The sequence below is a fragment of the Carassius auratus genome, unplaced genomic scaffold (genome assembly GCF_003368295.1).
Source record: "Carassius auratus strain Wakin unplaced genomic scaffold, ASM336829v1 scaf_tig00214664, whole genome shotgun sequence".
NCBI classification, from domain to species: Eukaryota; Metazoa; Chordata; class Actinopteri; order Cypriniformes; family Cyprinidae; genus Carassius; species Carassius auratus.
The window spans coordinates 7,937-32,515 of NW_020527757.1; the positions used below are offsets into that span (position 1 = coordinate 7,937).

General features: G+C 36.8%; 1 protein-coding gene across 1 annotated transcript in view; it reads left to right on the top strand.

The window, feature by feature from the left end:
• The first annotated feature begins 7,095 nt into the window (after window positions 1-7,095).
• The window catches only part of LOC113092598 (kin of IRRE-like protein 3), a 64,694-nt gene continuing 47,210 nt past the window's right edge, over window positions 7,096-24,579 (top strand). The window contains exons 1-3 of the mRNA XM_026258260.1: window positions 7,096-7,117; window positions 7,184-7,249; window positions 18,148-18,297. Of these exons, the coding sequence (XP_026114045.1) occupies window positions 7,096-7,117; window positions 7,184-7,249; window positions 18,148-18,297 (238 nt within the window). The remainder of the gene's footprint in view (window positions 7,118-7,183; window positions 7,250-18,147; window positions 18,298-24,579) is intronic.

Here is a 24,579-nt window from a genome sequence, read left to right on the forward strand (position 1 = left end):
AAAACCCAGCCTGTGCTAGTGATCATTCATGGTGCTATTTTCAGTCACACTGTTCACCTGTCACAGGTGTAGAGGACCAAATCCCAGGTGATCCTAAACCTAAAGTAATGTTCATTTCATGAAGTCTTACCACTAGCAGGAAATCAAATGAAGCACTGTCTTTTCTTCCATCTGCTGGCTTGTGACTGAACTCCAGGGATCAGATTTGCTCACCCAAAATCAATCCATTACCTCACACGTCCAGAATTTTTTCAGATATGACATGACATGCAGGAAAATGAACGACGTGTGTTAGCTTAGACCTAAAAATGGCACCTTTCTGACTGATGGATGATCTCCATTCCCCCCATCTCTAAGATTACCTCAATAATACTTGGGCACAGGAATCATTTAGCTTCCTTCAGAACTGTCAGCTGACACAACCCTGGATAAATCACTCCATTCACCCATTAACCTTTTGAGTTATTTAGAAAATGGGTTTAGCCCTTGTAGTTTTTGTTTCTGTTTCTTTTATGAACAGTAACACTTTTTTTATTCTTATTTTTTTTTTTCTTCTTTGCACACTTTTTGTTCACTTCCCTGGCACTCATTGCAGAAGTGTTTGAGCTGTGATCAACTTCATTTAAATCTCCAGATTTGCAGTTTTTTAAAGCATGTGCTACTTCAGTCGATCACCTTGAGTGAACTTCACTAGTGCTTCACCAGTCCTTTCCAGATGTAATGAAGCTAATTTAACTAGTGACATCAAAGGTATTTTTCATATTATTGGCAGTTGTGAAGATTGTGTATGTCGTTGTCTTCTCTCCATCTCTCTCTCATCTCATCTCTCTTTTGTATTTGACACAAAAGAACTCTCACCTTCACACGTTGACTGTATCGTGTGGTTAGTTAAATCATATTTTCAGAACTTTCATGCACACAACTCTCCAAAATCTAGCTTTGCCCCTGACCGCTCCAAACAGATGTGACATTAACCTGACTATTAATAATCCGCCATCAAAAGTTAATAATCCTGAGCAAACACTCCTGATATTTCACTCCAGGCACCTCGAGAGAATCACGGCTGTGTTTTCAGAAAGCAAGTAAGCAAGTAAATGAGGTTTGGGGTTTTTGTTTTTTTTCTAAACTTGTGACACCAGTAAGTTCTTCAATTGATATTATTGTAAATCCTTAATATGTATATGTATACAATTCATATATTTATATGCAAATATACTAATATACTTTTCATTTTATTATTACTATAACATTCCAAAATCCTATATAATCAAATATAACCAAAATCCAACTTCACCCCTGACCACTCCAAACAGCCGTGACATTAACCTGACTATTAATATCTGTCATAAAAAAGTCCATAATCCTGGACAAACACATTTAATAATTGAAATATACACATTTATATTTCACATCAAGTACCTGGAGAGAGTCTTAGTCGTGTTTTCTGAGGACTTGAGGGCCTTGAGAAAGCATGTCAATGAATTTTGTGCTTTCCCATCCTCTGTGTATTGAAAGATTACCCATAGTCCAAAGCTTTCCCATTCAAGTGCTTGACTGACATGTGGAGAGACTGTTCAGCACCACGGCTGGCCCCTCTTTGACACTACATTTAGTCCATTTAAAAAACACTTGAGAGCTAATGTGATATCATAACCCTTCTGATTCCTGCGTGTGTTTTCAGTATTGTCAGGGCAGGCCAGGGTGAAGTGGCCACAGTTTTCTTTTTGGCATTTAGGGTGAAAAAGACCTAGGAGAGAAAGCTTATATTGCCACAATTGTGAGTGTTCTGTTTAGTATGTGTGCATATTCACTTGCATTAGTAAGGGCCTTTGCAGAAGATTTAGAGCCATGTTTCATTTAGAAGTCTTTTGTGGACAGAGTCTGTTGTTGCAATGACTTAAAGAGGTTGTTTACTCATTGAAAATGAGCATTGTTATTTTTTTTTCATCTTCATGTAAGTCTAAACTGACTTTATTGTGAAGCACAAAATAACAAGTCTAGCAGATTGTCTCAGGGTTTTCTTTTCCCTTCATGGTAGAGAATGGGGAGAGATGCTGTTAAGCTTGACAAATGACAAAGAGAAAGATTGAAAATGAAAGGAATCATTATAGTCATTCATATAGAATATAAAGTATTTTAAGGTCATATAGCACTGCATGAAGAATAAGACAGAAATTTAAGTTGTTTATTTTATTGATAATTGTCACCTTAGCTTACACTTTCATGTATTCAAACATGATTGGTCTTGTAAAAGTTTTTGGCATGATAGGTGTCGAACATAAACATTTTTTGAATAAACACATACAGTATGCTACCATTTGGAGTCTTTCACCTAGGCTATATTTATTTAACAGAAAATACAGTCAAATTGTGAAATATTATTACAATTCAATATAACTCTGTTCTATATTAATATATTTTGTGGAAACAGTAATACTTTTTTCAGGATTCTTAGAATTAGAAAGTTCCCAAGAACATTATTGTGTAACATTATAAATGTCTTTACTGTCACTTTTGATCAGTTAATGTGTCCTTGCTGAATTTTTGATGCTATTTTATTTTATTAAGAGCTTTCGGTTTATGGAAAAAAACCTTTGGTTTCCTTTTGTTTTTCACAGCAGAAGGATATTAATACTTAAGTAGGAGCTGATGCAATTACAGAGATTTAATGGCGATTTGGTTGGGCTCTGTGGATGGTAGCAGTATACATAAAATATGTACTGATGTATGTACAAATGTGCTACCTCTACCAGAAATGAAATGTATCTTGCAATTTCACAGCAATTTCACAGGGTTCATGTATAAAAGTGCCAGTTAAATTTTAGCATACAGTCTGTGTGGATTTGATATGGCGTGAGCCTGAAAAGTCATTAAACGCATTGCAAAGACATAATATTTTAACAACACAATTAGTTAATAACACACATGCAGCAAACAGTTGTCTGGCTTTTAATCTGTCACATCTGATTCCTCTCCTCCTGCCAGTTAGTCCATTACTTCGATCCAAGTTTTTTTTTTTTTTTTTTCTCCTTCGTGTTTGTAAATCTTGGAACGACTCCAGTCAAATCTTCCAGCAGATTTCTGAATGGGTAAAGCCAAAAACAGCCTCAGTAACACATCATATGTGGAGCTGGACTAGCATTAACTAAGACTACAATGACAGATCGTGACATATGTTCAGCTACTACATGCCAAGAGCTGATCTATGTCTTCAAAAATCATCCAGCAGCTATAGGGCTACAGAAAACCTGCTGCTCAACATCCCATGAGCCTTGCAAGGCGAATGTTTGACATTGAGAAATGAAACCGGCTGAAAAAAAAAGAAAAAACCTTTGCCCCCACTTTTTTTTGCCAAGTTATTTCCAACTCAATATAAAGAAAAAGTGGAAGTGTCTTGTGCAGGATGTGCGTAGTCTGCTGTGATTAGCAGCCTTTCTTTAACCTGAGAGTGGAAGAGATTGTGCGTCTGACAGGATTCACTATGACATGATTGCTGGCCCATTGAGCTCCAACTAATCACAGAAATGTGTGTTTCTAATTGCTGACTTACAAAGTCCCTGATGGCAATCGGAGGCTGAGCTATAATTTCTGTGCCGTCTCTTTTTCTTTCTCTCTGAATCATCCACTATCATTCCACACACATTAGACACATACAGAATATGTACAAACACACACATAGTTAAATATTCACAAAAAAAGACACACACAAACCTGCACAAACAACACTTAAATTCCACAGACACCTGCATAACCTAAAATCAGGGATCTGTTGGGCTGCATTGACTTTTTTTGGCATGGGAGCTCTACTCACAGTCTAACTGAACATGAAGCATTGAGTGCATTGAATGATATTTACCAAACATATCATCAAAACTGACCCAGTTTTATTTAATTAATAAATGCTCCTTGTTTTTTGATGGTCTGCACAGCTACTCCAGCCACTTTCTATAATTTTGTACCAAAGGAGCTGCTTTGTCTATATAAGTGGTTATTTAAAAATGACATGCAGCTTTGAATCTTCCAGTGTAGACTGACACAAGCAGCACAACCATGTTTCATATATTCTAAAGTAAGCTTAAAGGCCCGTTCACACCAAGAACGATAACTATAAAGATAACTATAAAGATAACGATATTATCGTCCACACCAGCGAACGATATTGTCTGTGTATTCTAAGCGGACGTGCGTCTGCTGCTTTAAATTCTCGAGCTCATTACAGCAGGATTGATTCTGATTGGTTGGCAATGTTTTTATCGTTCATCAGAAAAGAAAAAAATCGCTCTGAAAGTGATTCCAATGATATTGTTTCTCTTTGCCTTTATCGTTATAGTTGTGGTGTGGACTCCGCTATTCTTTAATATTGAGAACGATTTTTAGAACTATATCTTTATCGTTATCTTTATAGTTATCGTGCTTGGTGTGAACGGGCCTTAACATTAACATATTTCACCCCTTCTCTTTTATCACTTGCAGATGATCAAAAATGCAGTCTAGCCCTGCATTACTTGCCACTGAATACTATGTTTTACACTGTGAATGCTTTTTTCTTTTTGTTTTTAGCTATATGTGTTGCTGAAAGATTTCACCAGACAAGTGAGAGCTTGTAAACAGAAATGTTTCTCCGAATCTCATTCTGAATTCCAGCAGCAGAAAGCTACCTCTCCGTATCTGTCCGCGGGGAACACTGCTCCATCGGTGGATGCGCGTCTTGAAGTTTATTCCCTAACAGCATTTGTAAGCATGCTTTGATTGTGACCCACTCAGACGCTGTTGTATTAATTCTTTCTCTCTGAGCCGTTTGCTGTAGCAGGAAGCTGACAGGGCACCTGAGCCCGGTTTCAGAAACAGAAGCTATTTTGAGTCGCGAGATAAAGCTAGGCCCTATCCCACGTTGTTTTTCGCGGCGGGTGGTCTCTGTTCTCACATTGTCGGGGGTTGTTTATTGAAGGAGAAGGCAGGGCCGCTGCCAAGCGCGGTCTGTCAGAGACGAGAGCGGTCTGGTTATGACACAGCCTGTCGCATGTGCATGTGCCTTGGGAGGGGCGCGTGACTGCAGCTCAAACACTACTTCTGACATTTCCATTATACACAGGGTTATGGATCTTCCTGGGCCAGGTTGGTACAGGAGAGCCATGGCAGTGTCACAGCCTGTCTGTTTTTGCTGCGAGGGACACATTACTTAACCTGCCACAGCAGCCCCGCTGACATTTGAGCCGAGACTCACAAAACAGAGCACTGAAAGAGTCCGTTTCACCACTAATGCTTTAATTGCCCTTTTCCTTTATGGATAACGAAGATACAGCATTGCCTGCATGGAGGTTTGTAGGTGTATGTTTATGTGCAATATTTACCATGGATAGGATTTCCCAAACAGGTGTTTGTGAACCCCTGAAGGTTTGTAAGGAAACTGCAGGGGATTTGTGAATTGCTGAAGAGCTCATTAAATAGTATGTATTGGACATGAGAAGCGGACAAGAATACAGAGTTCTGGCATGAAACTCTAGATGGTGCAGTCCGATAGGTCCAACTCAATCTCACCTAATTACATCACTATCACATGACACAGCTGATTGGTTTTCTCCTGTATCAGTAGCCAATGAGCTCGCTGCTCAGCATTCAAATATATGAGTAGGGCTTACCGTAGCAGTTGCAGTGTGATTCAGAAACCCTCCAGCTTCCCCAGCTCCACCTGAATAGATCTGCTATGAGGTGATTCATGGATGCTATATGTGCAGCAGTATTTCTTACATGCTCACAGCAGTATGTTGTGGATGTATTGGCAGTAGCAAGTCTCTGTACTTGCTTTGCCGCAACAGCAGCAGCAGCGTAGCAGATTTTATTCCGCCAACGCCAAATACATTAACCATGTCATGTACATTACCATGCCAATAGTTGTCATGACAGAAATGTATTTATTATTTATGTACAATCATGAATTTGTTGCCTTGATTTAGTAAGTTCTGGACATGTTGTACTAAATCATTCCCTCATTTTAATAAGACATTGCCAGAAATGTAGAATTTGTTCCCTCGTTTTAGTTAAGTGTGGACACATTGTACAAATTTGTTTCCTTAATTCAGTTATATCATGGCAGTAAATTAAGAATTGATTCCTCATTTTAGTAAACTGTGGACACACAATGTAACATCTTAATAATTCCTTCCCTCGTTTTAATAAATCTTGGCCAATTGTTACAAATTTGTTCCCTCGTTTTAGTTAAACCTTGCCCACAATCTATAAATTTGTTCTTTTGTTTTAGAATATTGGCCATGCTGTTCTAATTCATTCCTTTGTTTTATTTAAATCACGTTCACGTATTAAGAATGTGTTCCTTTTAGTAAATTGTGGACATTTTGTACTGGATTGTTTCCAAAAATTAAATCATGAGGGAACAAATTAGTACAATGTGGCAACAATTTGTTGAGCACCTCTGTCCATGCACACAATCAAGTGGACTATAATTTAAAAGGCTGTGCACATACGCTAAAAATATGTTTAAAAACTGAAGCATTATCTGGACTTAAGGGGTTCGACTGACAAAAAATGGGTTCCCTAGCAGGAAGTCACACATTCTGGTATAAATACTTCAAACATTTCTACCAGGATAGCACTCAGGTATAAGCATGCTGTTCCAGCCAGGTGTTGATAGGCACAGGAGCATTAGTCATGATAAGGTCAGACTGTCAGTTCACGACTACACTGTAATCTTCCCCGACTCGACCTTTAGACCAAAGATTAGCTCCATTAGTTCTGCTGGAGTGACGTAGTGGTGAGCAAAACTGACGGTGTGGTAATTCACCCCGATCCCGAGCTGGAGTAGAAATCCTTCTCTAGGCAGCGGTGCTTTACAGAGCTGAAGTAATTCACTGCGACTCGCCCTTCCTAAGTGGCAGGCCGGCAGGTGGGTACGTCAGAAACGTCGCAACACGATTCACATGGTACAGCGCGCGCGCGTGGGTTCCCGAGGCAAAAACATGCACCTGAGTTCATACATATCGAATCGGAGTGCAGCCCAGCATGATGAGTTGAGGCTGCACTGCGCCTTTCTGTTTTCCCCAGAGCTGCACAGCATACAAAGCCATGTGCTAATGCAACATGAGGGCCAAGATGTCAGACGGTGAGTAATTGCGGACATAAAGGTGCTTTGAGAAATTGCTTGTCAAACAATTTGGTGTTTTATTAGGAGTAGGTGCCATGCCATACAAGGGACATCTACTGGAAATGCACAAGTTTCCACGGGTGCTTAGAGGTGAGGCGGTTCCTCAGAGTTTGTGGTCCCAGGTTCCCTCAGTAATTAGCCGTGTTGGAGCTCGGTCTGCCCTGCCTGCGCGGGACTTGGGCCCAAACGACGGCGCTAATGAGTGGAGTGTTTTGCCTCTTCAACTTATTTATTTTTTTTCTGTCGGAATTGGCTTTACGGCAGTGTTTAAACTGCAATTATCGCTTGTCATCACAGTGTGTGACAATTGCCAGCCTTTGCTCTGCCCTAAAAAGTCATTTGCGAGCGAAAGTCTAACAAACTCCTTTAGGATTCCAACACGTCCTTGTCTCGCCTCCCCTCTTTATAATTTAAGGACAATTATCAACTATGTAAAGAATAAATCCGTTTTCGAGGCTGTGTGGTACATTTGTTCTCTGTGTGTGCCCTTACATGTGTGTGGATGTGTCCTTGTGGCTGTTCTGTGAGTGAATGTGGAGCCGGTGGTGAAGGGAGCAGAAACCCGTGAAGCTCTTTGAGTGTGAGGCAGCAGGATTATGGCCCCGGGCAGCTCCTCAGGCCAGAGGGGGTGGCTGAATCAGGCAGGAATGCAGGAGGCCTTGAGTTTACATTCATCCATGCCCTCGCTGTACACAGGAGCAGCTGGAGCTGGTTCTTAGCATTTCTGGAAGTCTGTATAAACACATATGCTAAACCTCTCAGTGGAAAAAACGAACAAAAAACGCTGTATTTGAAAATAAAAATGTAATAAACTGCTTGAGTGGAACGACTAATTTGCCTAGCGGTTTGCTTTATGATTTGCATATGTGGACGCTTCACAAATTACCATAATGTTGACAATTACAATTAGTAATTTAACCCTGGTCTAGTTTTGTACCCTTTTATGTTCAGATGCACCTGTTTTGATCTTATTTGTCAGAAGAGCAGTTTAATTCAGAATTCAGCGGAATTTAACTCTCAACAGAATTTGGTTTCCAGTGAAGCCTCAACGTCTGTATTTAACATAAATTGGGTACAAAATAGTGCATAAAATATGTGAATTTATTCATGTAATTATTTAATGGTGAGTGAAAGGTGGTTAATCTCAAGGGGTCGAATTAAATTTCGAGTGAATTTTAAATTCAATCTATTTTTTTGTTATTATTGTATATATTGTTATTGTGTCTGTTTTCTGTGGGGTTTTCAAACATACAGTTAACATGAAAATTAATACAATTTAAAAAGAAAATTAGGTACATTTTTGTACATTTTGCAGTTTTTGATAAAACTATTTATTTATGTATTTATTTAATAGTCGGTGCAAGATGGTGTTAATCTAAAAATAAAGATCATGTTCCATGAGGATATTTTGTAAATGTCCTACTGTAAATATATTATATATATCGATCCTTATTTATTCAGCTTTCAGAAGATGTATGAATCTCAATTTAAAAAAAAATTACTTAAATTCACTTAAAACTGGTTTTGTGGTCCAGGGTCACATATGGGATGAGGAATTTTTCTAAACAAATAAACTTCAATTAATAACAAATGGATATGGATGTATATTTCCCCTTAACATATATTTAATTTTTTTTCCTTGTACAAAAGTGAGATTGTTTACTTAGCTTTCCACCATCGTGTAAACGGTCAAAATTATGTTTCAAATTTTCAAGGAATTTGTGTTCAATACAAAATGTGGCACACATGTAAATATTGCAATCCTTGTATGATTTTAATTAAATTATTGTATGGTTTTATTTTTTAGACACTAGAAGTCTCGAAATTCATGATCTCTGAGGTGAGACAGGCAGAAATCACAATTTTAGGGGAAAATGTGAAGTGTATAAAACTAGCTATTTTTCAAATGTCCGGTTTCAAATGTACCACATTCATGGAAATTGCCTTTGTTCTTTAAAACAGTGTTTTATGTTCGTATACATGGAGCTTTTCTCAGAACGACTGGGCTTTAGATTGGTCTTTAATGGCCTCTGTGTGAATTTTTGAGAGAAGGGAATTAAGCAGTGTGACAGTATTGATAATCTTTACGACACAATCTGGTTCCCCAAAATAAGATTTCATCTTCCCTCAAATGTGACTCCAATCCAGATTGTCAATCCTTAAAGCATTTTTATTTTTCTCGGAAGAATGTGTGTGCATTGTAGATTTCTGTATTGATGGACACTTTTTGAAGCCTTCCCGTACATTGGTGCATATTTTCACTATGTAAATTGACCTAATTTAATTCAATAACAATACAAAACTTTAAAAAAAAAACATTTTCCCGGCTATGTTTGCTGATTATTGTGAACTTTCACTGAATATCCGTCTTCCTCCCAACAAGGCCACGATCAGTCTGAGCCAAACAAAAAAGATCAAGCATCTTTGGCTTCATCATTATTTTTGTCCTTTTGCGTCTCAAGGTTTTGCTATAGGGTTTGTAATCACTTTGAAGTATAGGTTAGTTAAGAAAGAAGCTTCTTTAGCAATCATAAATACTGTGCAAATTCAGGTTTATTTCACTGGGCAAATCCAAGCCATGCAACAGACAGAACAGCGATTTCTGCAGTTTCAGACCTAGGGAGTTTAACTTCTCACGTGTTTTATGGCAGAAAGATTCGGACCATGTCCATCTTTTGAAGAGCAGAGAGGTCTAGGTGGAATTTGAGGCCCTCTGATTTCTCTTGGCCAGCACTTCGGTTTTGAATTTATGAGTTTTGAAGACTCAGTTGAGAAATCAATCCTGAAATCAAAGTGATTCATGTTCCACTTCCACTTCCATTCATGTTGTACACTATGTATTTTGCTTGTAGTTGTGAGGACCAGGCCAGCCGAACCTATTTTCTGATATGGGAGAGGGTATGGGCTCCTCGAAAGCAAGTGCAATTTTGCACAGCATTTTCCAAAACTACTCCCAATCTTTAAAGGCCTTCTTAGCGGAACAAGTTGAAGTCTGATTTTTGACTGTGGTCCTGAGGACAACATATCAGCTGTGTGAAAGTGATGCTTTAGTATGATGCTTTCATGGTTTTTATGGTTTGTTGATATTTTTCACTACAGGATTAGAACAATGTGTATATGTAAAGGCTTATATATATATAGACACAAACACACACACACACACCACTGCCCTTAAAAAGTTTGGGATCTATATATATATATATATATATATATATATATATATATATATATAAGCCTCATCAAAACTACAAAAAAAACTTTGTGGAATATTTTTACAGTTTAAAATAATGGTTTTCTATTTTAATATGCTTGAAGATATTATGTATTCCTGTGATCTATAAGAATTTTCAGAATCATTACTCTGGTATTCGGCGTCACCGTTAATTTTTAATATTAATGTTATTTTGTATAAATAACGAAGCGTATTCTATATGAAATTATGAGTTCAATCCCATTGATTCAAAACTTGCTATCAAATGCCACTCTACTGGTCATTTTCTCGCACGCAGCTCAAAACAGAAATGCAGAACATTAACTGCTAACGTTTTAGGCTAACGTTATAATAAGAGCACTATTGTAAAAATAAATAAAATTGTTAATTGTTATGGTTTCGCCAACGTTAAGTGTTAGCTATCTGTTCATCAAAACATAAAACATTATTTACCCCGTTTATATCTGCAAGGTGCTCATTACACATTTTCCTTGTGTGTTAACATCAGTAATTATGTTAGTCGAATGTCTGACTTGACTCTTGTTAATGTATTTTCCCCCGCCCCCAAACATATGATTCGACAATCAGTCAAATATCGGCAAGATTCGAAAATTCTGATTCGACTATGAAAATTATTAGTCAGGGACACCCCTATAATTACTACCATACAATTAAAATACATTTCTTTAAAATGTATAGCACAGTAATGAGGCAGCAGCATATGATAGATAACGCAACAAGAAAGGCTATTCATAATCTTTCATTGCACAAAAGTATTATAACATGATGAAAAGCTCCTATGGGGAGCAGCACAAAGCGCTTATGTGCTTATGTGCATTCAGTGCACAGAATGATGCTCTTAAAGCAAAACGGAATCACAGCACATAGCGCTCTGTATAGAAAAATTCGAAGCACATAGGGAAGATAATTTTGATGTATAGTGAATTATATGTGTGATAGTTTATTGAGCCTTTTCTTTTAACAGTTTTACATTTCAGTTACTGTGCGCATGAAGAGCAATTCATAATGCTCTCTACTCCATGATCTAACAGACACCCAGTAGAATGTAGCATTTTTTGCAAAACCGCTTATCTTTATAAAGATCAAGTATTATAATATTAACATTAAATCATCTTGGTGAGAGTTTTATCGTCTTGACTGTTGTAAACGAATGCGACACGCAGATTAAATACTGAATGGAAGATAACAGAAAGCCACAGTGGAGAGAAGAGTTTACTTGTGAACTAACGGCTTAAATGTTCATCTGTACTTCACATTGAACTATAGAATGCTCTCAGAACACCTGAAATATAGTGCAAGGAAATTTTATGTTGCTTTATAATGATTTTGTGCATTTCATGGCGCTTAACAATAACACAGAATAGAATATATACGCACAATATTGGATTTAGATCGGTCTCGTCTGAACGATGCACTGATTCAACAGAAAATGCAAGTATCGGAGCGATACCGATAGTGAATATCGGATCGGCGCACTCCTAATTAAAACATTTCAAATAATCCTTCCTTTGAACCTTCTATTATTCAGTCCTGGGGGAAATGTATCATGGTTTCCAAAAAAAATAAATAATAATAATATTAAGCTGCAACAACTGTTTTCTTCATGGATATTAAGAACCAATATTATCAATTGAGCAACAACAATAGAATAAATGATAATAATTGAGCACCAATCGGCATATTAGAATGCTTTCTGGAGGATCATGCGACACTGAAAACCGGATTAATGGCTGCTGAAAATTCAGCTTTGCATAACAGAAATAAATTGCATTTTTAAATATATTCAAATAGAAAACAGTTATTTCGAATTGTAATGTTACTTTACAATATTCTTGCTTCTACTTTATTTTCGATCAAATTACGGCAGTATTGGTGAGCACTTTTTTTTTTCAAAATCATTAAAAAAGTCTTAATTATCCCCACGTAATGAGCCATTTTATCATCACACATTTTTGTGGGCCAAGAAGAAAAGCGTTTGTAATATTTCTGTTGCATGCTACATTAATCTGCCACCTGTTTCTGTACCTGGAGTAGCTGCTCACTTCGCTCATCTCACATTGATCTAAGGTACGGGAATGTTGGAAGAATAACAATAAAGTAATCTTGTTTCCTTCGGCTTTTGACCAATTTCACCATACCGTTGGAGGCTTATGACACGCAATTTCTAAACACCTCTGAAGCGCAGTGGTAAAGTAGTCCTTTGACAACAAGACAACAGAGCTGATTGCCTCTCTCACAAAAGGCTCCTCCATTTCTCCCTCTGTCTGACAATATTCTTGCTTCTACTTTATTTTCGATCAAATTACGGCAGTATTGGTGAGCACTTTTTTTTTTTCAAAATCATTAAAAAAGTCTTAATTATCCCCACGTAATGAGCCATTTTATCATCACACATTTTTTTGTGGCCAAGAAGAAAAGTTTGTAATATTTCTGTTGCATGCTACATTAATCTGCCACCTGTTTCTGTACCTGGAGTAGCTGCTCACTTCGCTCATCTCACATTGATCTAAGGCACGGGAATGTTGGAAGAATAACAATAAAGTAATCTTGTTTCCTTCGGCTTTTGACCAATTTCACCATACCGTTGGAGGCTTATGACACGCAATTTCTAAACACCTCTGAAGCGCAGTGGTAAAGTAGTCCTTTGACAACAAGACAACAGAGCTGATTGCCTCTCGCACAAAAGGCTCCTCCATTTCTCCCTCTGTCTGTCTCTCTCTCTCTCTCTCTCTCTCTCTCTCTCTGTCTTTCTCTCTGGAGGTGGTAAGGATGCTAGAGGGCCGTTTTTTTAATGAGCTGTAGCATCAGCAGCACTCAGGCATAAATTGCTGACACTGTTTACTGCAGGCGTTTTGCTCCTCTCAGCTGACCCTTTAGCTTCCACAGCCACAGTTAAATAAAGCTGCTTCTGCTCCTCCACAGGTAAGATATTCAGAAAGCACCTAAATCCACCTCATAAAATCCAGATTAGTTCACAGAGATGATTCGTCTAGGATGAGCATTAAACACAAGTGGAAATTGACTATATTTTAAAGCTGACCATGTTTACTTTTACGGTAAATGTTTCTCGTTTTATTGTGTCGAATTCATAACCACTCATTATTATTATTCATATATATGTATTTTATTGTGTGTTAATATATGTAGGCATACATATGGTATCCCCCCTCTGGTTTGTTCATATATAAATATATATAAATATATACATAACACTTCAGAGGTTTGGGTTCGGTAGGATTTTTTTTATTGTTATTATTTTTCATCTTTTTGAACAGGGTTTCTTTTGCTGACGAAATGTGTATTTATTTTATGAAAAATAATTTACAAATACAGATATCATGAAATACCATTAGAATTTAAAATAACTGTTTTCCATTTTAGTATTTTATTCCTGTGATCGCAAAAATTATTTTTTTTAGCAGCCATTACTCCTGTCTTCAGTGTCACATGATTGAGAAAATATTTTTATCATAAAAACACATCTTACTGATCCTGATGAAACTTATCAGCAGATTTACGTTTATTGCATATAATTAATTAATAGTTCATATATAAAATAACTCTGCTCTTACTGCGCATAATTCATCGTCGCCGATTATTCTAGTTATTAATATGATTCTGTTTTTTTTTATTAATTAACTTGTAAAAATATAATCGATTCATTTTTTTTTCACTATTTAGCCCAAAAAATAATAATAATAAAAGAGAAGAAAGTTGATTGGCTGTGCTCTATGGGAACAGAGCCATTTCACTTTTACAAGGCTTCTTGAAATGATTCCCAGGCAAATCAATTTCATGCAAACTAGATGTTGCATTATTACTCTGAGCTCGAGTCCTTACCAGATAAACAGTTGTTGTTGTTTTTTTTTAGGTAGCTTTTATGGTAGGTTTCAAAAGGGCAGTAATACAATAAACCCGATCAATCTTACATGTTGATCTTGTAAATAACTTCCCCGTCATCTTGCTCTCGCTTTCATTCTCGCTTGGTTTCTTTTCTCTGAGAGCATTCAATGCCCTGCCTCCATGCTGTTTTTCTCTCCCTTTGTTACGCTCAGAATTGACGTCTTCTGGGAGTGATATTTAAATCTGTGTCCAGGAAACAGAACCGCAGGAATCCAATAACAAAATTCATTTGTCTAGATTTGACTTGGGGTGCTTTGCCCACTGTGAGGGGATGCGCCAAGCCTCTGAATGTAATGATTGGATTTATTTATCTATTTGTGGCTCTCATTAGAGGTGTCCATGGATCCTAGAGCCCCTGCTGTGGATATTGGTCTGCTTTCATGAAGCACAACTGCTGGGTCTCATAAACAAAAGATGCTGTGATGCCTTGGATGGAGATGGTGAAGTGTATTTATAATTTTGCATCTGTTTGTCCAATGAAGATGATTTTCAGAATGTGCATAAAACGCCCTTAGATTCGGCCAGTCAAAAGTCACAGTCAAAAAGCAATGAATATCTTGCAAGTGACAGACCGTTGACAATGTATGTAGACTTGCCTTTCAAACAGTTAAAGAATGATGTGAATAACCACACATCTTTACAAATATCCTTAAGACAAACTTTCCCTAACTTTTTGATTAGTCTGAGTCCAACACAAAAGCTCTGAAGGCAGCGCCGTTCATTAGTTGTGATTTTCTTTGCACTATGTGGGAGAGTCTGGGCAACATCTTTGTAAAATGTTCGCATATTCAGACAGGTTGGCGGTGAAAGAGCTTTCTAAACACTGCCACTTTTGGAAGTTATTGCAGATGCATAATATTTACGTTCCCACTCCTCCCTTATGTAAACTTTTAATGAAGTTTGCTAGTTTTCATAAACTTTGCATGTATTTATTACTTTGACGCTGGAGGACTGTCTGTGACATTTCATCATTGTGCACTGTCAGTTTTCATAACTATTTGAAATGCCATGTCAACCCTGAAGATCACTCTGAATGTGTGAATTGCAGGCTGCATTCTTCTTTTGGCTCTCACTTCCATCGTTCATTGAAGTGATAGTTCATATAAATGCAGACTTTACCTACTCTCCATCATTTACACTATGTTTTACTGTTTCTGTGGAACAGAACAGGACATTTTTAGCAGAATGTTTACACTGCTCTTTCAATACAGTGAAAGTGAATGAGACAGACCATGAAAGCAGTCAATACGAGCTTCAGATAAACACAAATGAGGTTTGACAGCTTGTGGTAGAAGAAATAAGTTTTGAATGATGACTTTTGATGAAATTTCTGTTTGACTTTAGAAGCCTTGTCATTTCTGGAGTTTGAAAAAAAGGGGAGATTTTAGTAGAAATTAGAAATTGGTAGAAATTTATTAAGGGCAGATGTGTAGGTTGGAGGGAGTGAATGAACAGCGCTCTCTTCCTCTCTCAATACCCGTGGCTGACCTGCCTTGAGCAAGGCACTGAACCCCCAGTTGCTCCCTGGGCTCTGGATATATAGCTGCCCACTGCTCCAGGTGTGTGTTCACGGTGTGTTCACATCTCACTGCTGTGTGTGTGCGCACTTGGATGGGTTAAATGCAGAGCACCAATTCTGAGTATGGGTTACCGTACTTGGTAAATGTCACAACTTTAAAAAAAGGTAAAAAAAAAAAAAGTTGCCGGCTATTGGTTAGAGAGTTTGACTCCTAACCCTAAGGTTATGGGTTCGAGTCTCGGGCCGGCAATACCACGACTGAGGTGCCCTGCTCCCTGGGTGCCGCAGCATAAAAGGCTGCCCACTGCTCCGGGTGTGTGTTCACTGCTGTGTGTGTGCACTTTGGATGAGTTAAATGCAGGGCACGAATTCTGAGTATGGGTCACAATACTTGGCTGTATGTCACGTCACTGAAAGATCATATGATTCAAAGAATTCCTCATACGTATATTCAATAAGTGGAAAAAAAATATATATATATTGGTTTCACTCACAAACTATAGTGAGTATTATGTCAAAACCTTCAACAGATGAAAAAATTAAGCACAAATGCTAAAAATAATAGCAATTATTTTGCCTTTCATAAGTGCCATTAAACTACAATTGTTGAAAGAAGTCATCTAGGACGACATTTTTGTGATCAAAAATAAAGTAAAAAGAGTAATGTTGCAAAATGTTATTACACTTTAAATATATATATTTTTTTAATTCATATATTTAAAATGCTTTTTATTTCTGTGACGACAAAGCTGGATTTTCTTTAGTCTTCAGTGTCACAAGATCCTTCAGAAATCATTCTAATATGCTGATTTGCTGTTCAAGAAACACTCATCATAATCAATGTTGAAAACGGTTGTGCTTAATTAATATATATATATATATATATATATATATATATATATATATATATATATATATATATATATTAGAAACTTTGTTGAATAGAAAGTTCTGCAGAAGAGGATTAGGTCCAAGGAATAATGAAAATGTTGAGAATAAACTCATTCAATTTAGAGAATTAAGTGATAGTTTCTTGACAAAAACACATACAATTTTGAGAAGAAAAAAAGTTGAAATAAAATGTTGAGAATAAACTCATTATATTTTGAGAATAAAGTCCTGTTTTGAGAAAAAAAAATTTAGATTTTGAGAAAAAAAGTCTAAATAAAATAAGAATAAACTCATTACTCAAACTCGAGCACTGATCTTGCATTATAATGACTTTAAGATTATTTTATTTATTTTCAAATGACACGTAACTGAGAACTCCATTAAGTCTGCTGCGCTATAAACACCATTTGATAGCTTCAACATGGGTAGGCAAACAAAAGAAGTAAGTTTTAATGCTGAGCCTTAATGTTTTTTCTTTCTTTAACAGAACTTAGATCAAGCGTGCGAATTGGTGTTATCCTTAAACAGCAAAATTAAACAGCAGCGTACAGAGAGAAAAAATATGCTTGGCGCCATCCCGCAGAAATCCTGCCACATCTGTGGAAGGCCAAGCGCTATTTATGAAAGATGCACCCCGCAGAGCTGCACTTTATTGAATTTAAGACAAAAATCGACCAAAGTGGTCTCGGGAGATGCGCAGGGCTCCTCCGTTTCTCTGATGTGTCAACTGTTTTCACATTAAAAGACCAAGAAAGGTGACTGTTGAAAGGACGAGATGTTTATTTCTCTGAGAATCTTCTGTGAATATATTCTCAGAGAAATACATATTCGCGTTCTATTGACGCTCTTATCCGCTTCCCCCCCGAATGGGAAAAAATAACTCAGTCTGTCTCACTCTGCAATTTAATGAGAAAGGTAACACGTTCTTTTCACCTCCCGTATTGAAGACTGCTTACCTTCAGGGCACTTTTTCATTTGCACCTCATTCTATTAGACACCGGAGCACCACTGAGCCTGTCATCCACCACTGGTGCGGTTCGTCGCAGGGAACGTTATTTGGCCTGCTAAGCTGAGTTTCCGCGAGTGAGAGCAGAGTTTGAGGAGCTTCGAGCTGATTTATGCTGCAGATGCTGCAGTCTTGTGGATCTCAGCAGTGTCATGTTCAGCTTTCCAAACTGTGAGGCACCTAGTCGTACTTCTGTGTGTCGCTGAACTTTATTAAGGATTCCAGTGTCATAAAGTTGAAATTTATAGATTTATTCTTCAAAGTGAGTTTTGGGAGTTGGAGTAGATTTACTAGAGTCATAATAACGATCCTCAAGTAAAAGGCAGTTTTTTTGTACATCCTCTGGCAGGGGCAGCCAGCTCTGACAAATTGTATTTGATGATTTATAATTGTGACCTCCCTTGTTCATTCTTTCTCCCTCTCTTTCTCTGTTTTAGGAAGCTCTGTTGTGTTTATCCAGCAGCCTCATGACCTGGTGGTGGTGGCCGGGCAGCCTGTGACCCTGCCATGCTCCATTACTGGATATCATGGCATGGTGCTGTGGGTCAAAGATGGTCTTGCTCTGGGGGTCAACCGAGACATGTCAGGTAAGAGCTTTTGCTGCACTTGGTTTCGTATCCTAACCTGTGGTGAAATAACTCGGCCTCTCGTGGCTTGTTGCTGTTTATCAGTTGCTTACATATATGCTTGATCACGTGAAAAGTTGGTTGATTGCATAATTGCAGTTGATTTATAATGGAACATAATTACATAATTGCAATTTATGTGTACAAGTATAAGAAAGTATAATCAATGTAAACCGTTACAAATCTTTTCTCATGCTCTCTCATTGAAGAACAAAACCTTGGCCTTCAGATTTTACAAGAGATGACTTGAATCATTTAGAGCTTGATATGAAAACAATGTCTGTAATGAAGTAAAATATAAAACTCTGTTTAACTTTAAATAATTAATTTGCACTACAATTCCAAACGTTTTTTTTTTATTTATTTTTTTAAGTCTCTTATATTCTCGTCAAGATTTTCATTTATGTAACATTAAAGTATGGAGCCCCGCACATGACATGCAAGAAAAAGTAAATAAATCATGCGCATAATTTACTAATTCATTCCCTCGATGTACTAAAACGTGCACACGATTACTATTTCATTCCCTTGATTTGCTAAATCATGCGCACAATTTACTAATTAATTATATTGATTTATAAATCATGTACACAATTTAGAAAATCGAGGAAACAAATTAGTAAATCATGTGCACAATTTATGAATCCAGGGAACGAAATAGTAAATTGTTCACATGATTGAACCTACTATTTTTTTTTCTGCATGCCTTATGTGAGGCTCCGAACTAAAGCTATAAAAAACTAAAATGTATAAAAATAACCAAAACACAGCACATTTGCTAAAACTTAAACGATATAATAATAAAAACTAATTCAAAATATTAATAAAAAATATAATAGTGTCTCAGTTCTAAAAATAATATTGGCTTGCATTTATGTGATCAAAAATGCAATGAAAAAGGTAATATTGTAGTTTTTAGGACATAGCAAGAAAATAATCTAATAAAATCTGTCATGACACGGAAAGCTGGGATACTGGTTATATTTGCTACTTACCAAAATTTTATACTTGGAAAAATAGGAAAATGGTTCCTGTATATCAATAACCTAATATTCTTTTTTTAATAAATAATTTTTACATAATTTTTAGTTACTCAAAAGCCACATGCACAGAAGAATGTACCTTTTATTTGACTGGAACAACTGCAAGGTTGCAAGGGAAGCACAAGAGTCAGTTGGTTACACAGTACTCATTTTAAGTGTGTTAAATAGTAATACAGTGAACCCATCGGACATAGGGTGACCGCGCGTGTGCGCACAGCGTTTGAAGCCCAATTCATGCGTCCCACTAATTGAGACTGTGTCATGCATAATCAATGCTTGCTCTAAAAAAGTTGGCGCTCTATATCCTCGATCCCCAGGCAGCCAAACAAACATTACTAGACAGTTCAGCACGCTACTGTTGCCACACCCCTCAGTTGAACTGCTGACTAGGTTGTTATCAAATGTTTCCATTGTTGTCAAGTTCACCATCCTTTCTCCCCCTTCTCGTTCCGTGAACCTCTGGAGTTGTGAGTTTAGTCTTTTTTTAACTGTTCCTGTGGTGTTGAGCAACTACAATTCATTTTAATCCTATAATTTTATATTATAATTGATTTAAAGTGAATAAATTGTAAAGATAAATAAATAAAATTAAATAGCTAAAGTAAATCGTAAGCGGAAGTGCATCTGCCAATTCTGTCGTGAGCATACATCAGCAATTACACATGTTTAGGGGAATAGGGCATTATTAATATACCATGTATGGTGGTACAGTATGTGCTAGTAATGGGTAAACCACTATCAGTGAGTCTGCCAATGGGGTGGGGGCACCACCGCGCAAGGCATTGTCCCACAGTGTCCCTCAGAAACATACCCCTTGTCCCCCCTTGGGCTTATTAGCAGGTTGTCGCCCTAATCGAACATGAAAGTATCAAAATGTGTGCATAATAAACTTTTGTATTAAAAAATTAGCTTACGACCACGTTTATTTCCAGCATGATTTTTGAAATTGGCATTCATACGTAAAGCACTTGCTCTGCTTTGCAGTGTAAATTACAGTCAGGCTGAAACCAAAGTCAAGACATTTGCTGCTCAAAACACCTGCGTGTCTCTGCCAGATCTGTTTGTATCATTACAGAGACGCTGAATGCCTAAGACATTTCTTTTCTCCAGTAAGACACTATAATACAAGGACAACAGCCCATTCTGTCAGTTTGTGAATGCTTCCCCTGACATTTTCTTACCTAGCAGCCTTGCAGCTTTTTTTTTTCCCACCACTAACTTTTCCTGATTGTTGTGAAGGTTTTTCTGTTTGTTTCAGAAAGTGCCTGTCAAAAGTTCTGTCAGACTCAGCAAAGCAACAGTCGAGAATTAATTGCATTTCTATCATTAATTAAGGCAAGCACTTCATCATCCGCAGAACCCCAGAGAGACGTGCCGCAAGTGCAGCTGTTTTACATTCACACAACGAGGTTTACAAATTAATTTCTGGGAATGGATTGAAATGTTTTTTGAAAGCTCCTCATTTATGCAAGGACAACCTTTAGGTTTAGGTTTGCTAAATCAGTTTAGTAAATCACAAACAAATCAGATATGATTACCCGACTCGCTTTCTTCACTACGCCACATTTATTGACTGTTTTATTTGCAATGGACTGTCAGATTAAAATGCAAAATGTCGAACAAACTTTGGTCTCAATCAAATTCACTGCACATTCGTCCCTTAAGCTTCAATTTGCTGAAAGTCGCTTCCAAATTTGCTTCAGCTTGCTTGAAGTTGAACTTATTAGCCCTTTGAAATATTTATTGTGCAACGAAGCATAATTTGTTTGATTTATTTCCAAATCTAACCTAAAGGATAGCATTGAGATCCTATTTAGCTAACGTTACACATACTTGCTGGATCAAGAGGTCATTATTGCTAACAATAGTTGCTGATTGCGTTCACTTACGCACTTCAAGAAACGACCAATTAATATCTGAAGATGAGGCCTCATATAGTTCTCTCGTGAAGTGCGATTCTAAACTACAAACCAAGAAAGGATTTCCATTTTGGGCGTTGGTTTCTCCAGAAGTTAGTGATTTTTAGCCATGGCCCCAGGCAGCGTTTAGTCATGGACGGAGCTCTTTAATTGAGCCTCTCAGGGCTTGAATTTCCTTTCCACTGCGTCTTTTCTTTCTCTGAGCGTTTAGAAGTGTCCAGGGACTCCTGGATATCATTGTACCATAGTATAATCGACTTAACCGACACATGCAACTGGACAAAGTCTCGCTTCAAATTGGATGTGAAAATGTCACTTGCTAAAGTGAAAACTTATCTAGAGCGCCGACATAAACGGATATCAGTGTGTTCAAAGCTGCCCTGAGCCTACTGATTGTTCCAAATGTGAACAATTTGTGTATTTTTACAAGTTGCATCAGGTTTTTCTAAAAATCCATCTCGTGTTTTATCACCTGCAGTTTCACACCGATGAAATGACGGACCCTACGATCGATATGACATAGATATCTATATCTTTTCAGGCCTCGTGTCCTCAAAGCTTGAGAAGTTACAGATTTTGTGTCAGCGAGGCTGAAGCTAGCATAACGCTTGATTAGGATGCCCGTCCGTGTATCTCTCCCCCTTCAGCTTTCACATTCGCTCGCTCCGAGCTTTGATCTGCCTCCTTCCAGCCAAGTTTCAAGCGTGCTTCCATCCATTGGAGTGTCAGTGAGATGCCCACAGTGTGATAAATTCATGTCCCAGCTCTCTATCGCAGCTGCTATTGATCCGACATGAAGTCGAATCCATTTCGTAGGATTCATTACCTTTAATAGGGTCATTTCACATTGTTTCTTCTAATTGACAGCCATTGTCTGAAGCCGTCCAGTCAAGCATATTGGGGAATTCATCAGAGTTTATTGAGGTGCCTGTATGCCTCAATAATCCCTAATGAAAACAGCTCTTAAATAAAAGGCAAAAGAAGATCCAGTGGCAGGAAACCTGAAGGCAGTAATGACACTATCGATTCCTAATACGGGGCTTATTACCAGATAGCAGAGGACAGCCAAACACTCTTTAATATAAAGGATCACCAGGGTTTCAGAGACATGCCATGATAACTCTTTAGAAGATCATGTTCAGATTTAAACGTGCTCCAGGCTGCGATTTGTTTTGTGATATGAGTAGATTAACTAAAAATGAGACATCTGTCTTGAGTAGAGCATCATGTAGCAATTTTGCTGTTCCAAGTTTTTTTTCAAGCTACAAAGGATTCCGTTCATCATTTATTAAAGACATCATATTTTATATTTTACCTTGAAGGCCACATTTTGTATTCTTTTTATTTCAGCAATTTTATATGCATTTATTTTTCATAATTGCCATTTAAGCTTTTGGGGACAGTACAGTTTTTTATTTTTTTCTTACGAAGGCTGATCAAAAAAATCCAGTAATACTGTGACATTTTATTACAATTTAACCAACCCAGGCTCATTGGAAATACGTGCCTCTAAATACATTTCTGCAACACTATTATTACGTACTGTACCTTATTGCACGTTTTGAATCAGTTTTAAAATGAAGTCCAGTGAGTGGTGCTAAAACATGGGTTCAATACATTTTTTTTCCATTGATATGCATGTATTGCTGCGTTTTTATTAACGTTGCTTCAGGTATGTATTGCGGTGGTTCATAATTCAAATATACGGAGAATGTCACTAAAAGAAAATGCTTTATCATGTTGGAAATATCCCCTAAACTAAGCCCAACAAGAAACCCACCCGATAGTATTAACAAATGCAAATGGTATAAAAACTGATATGTTTGAACTGTTTTGTGGAACTGTAGTTTCACAGGATTCGTACCTGAGCTCTTCACCTCTCAAGTTGAACTTCATACTGCGTGAGCTATTATACTATATATTTAAACCTAACATATGAAGCTGGATCTGTGACACTGCTGTTTAAAAGTATCAGTTTTCAAATGTCAGCAGTGATTTGTATGTTTTGCAGAAATGTATTTAGAGGTTCTTATTTCCAATTAGCCCATGTTGTTTTTTGCTGATTTGCTGCTCAAAAAATATTTCTTATTATTATCAATGTTGAAAAGTTGTGCTCCTATTAATTTTTTTTATTCAGAATTTTTAAATGAATAGAATGTTCAAATGAACAGAATTTATTCGGAATAGACATTTTTGGTCATTTTTGGTCTATTTAAATCATCCCTTATAAAAAAAATTAATAATAAACAAAAAAATAAATAAATAATTGCTTAATAATTGCTAGACTTTGGGTTGGTAGTGTGTGTATATATATATATATATATATATATATATATATATATATATATATATATAAGAGGGCTGGGCAAGTTAGCGCATTAGCATGCTAATTCATTAATTAATGCATTCAACTATTTTATAATGTATTAACACAGTTTTTTATTATTATTACAGATAAAAATGTCGTTGCCCTGGCAGTGACAAATAGCTTTGGTTTTATATTTCATTTGTTTACATTAATGTTTAAGTTGAGATTCACAAGAAATATTTTAACTGCTAATATGTAAAAGGAATACTTCGTTTAAAAAAAAAAAAAAACGCCTTAGTGTTTGCAAACCAAATATTATTGCACTTTTTTTTTTTTTTTTTTTTTTTTATGAAAAAGTGCGCAATACATTCGTTTTGAATTCAATTCAAATTTTTTTGCAAAGCAATGCGATTAAATCGTTGCCCAGCTCTAAATAATAATAATAATATTTAATCATACATAGTACTCTGGAAAGACTTATGAATCTTTGTACAAAGTAATTTTATGCTTACTATGTCATGTAAGTATTTATCTTATATGTAGGTAGTGCTGACAGTATTTGTTTCTTATTTATGTTTTGTTCCGCTCGGGTTTATTTAATTATTTGTGTGTTGTTCTTTTGAAAATCTAATAAAAAGAAAATAAAAAGAATGTAATTATGCTGAATCAATAAGCAGATATGCTCTTGCTTTCAATCAAGTACCTTCTTTAAATGAACGCTTAACTATTAATCAGTCTTTTCAAATATGAATAAAGCATATTTATGATATGGTATTGTGAAGCAGTTTGATCTGAGAACATTTTATGTCAGAAGTCAAGATTCATGTTTGTGTTGTGAGATTTAAATCGAGTAATACCACAGAGTGATTAAATTCTTTCTTTCTTTCTTTCTTTCTTTCTTTCTTTCTTTCTTTCTTTCTTGTCTACAGTAAATGTGACTTGAGTTCATTCAAGACCAACTCCAAAAAGGACT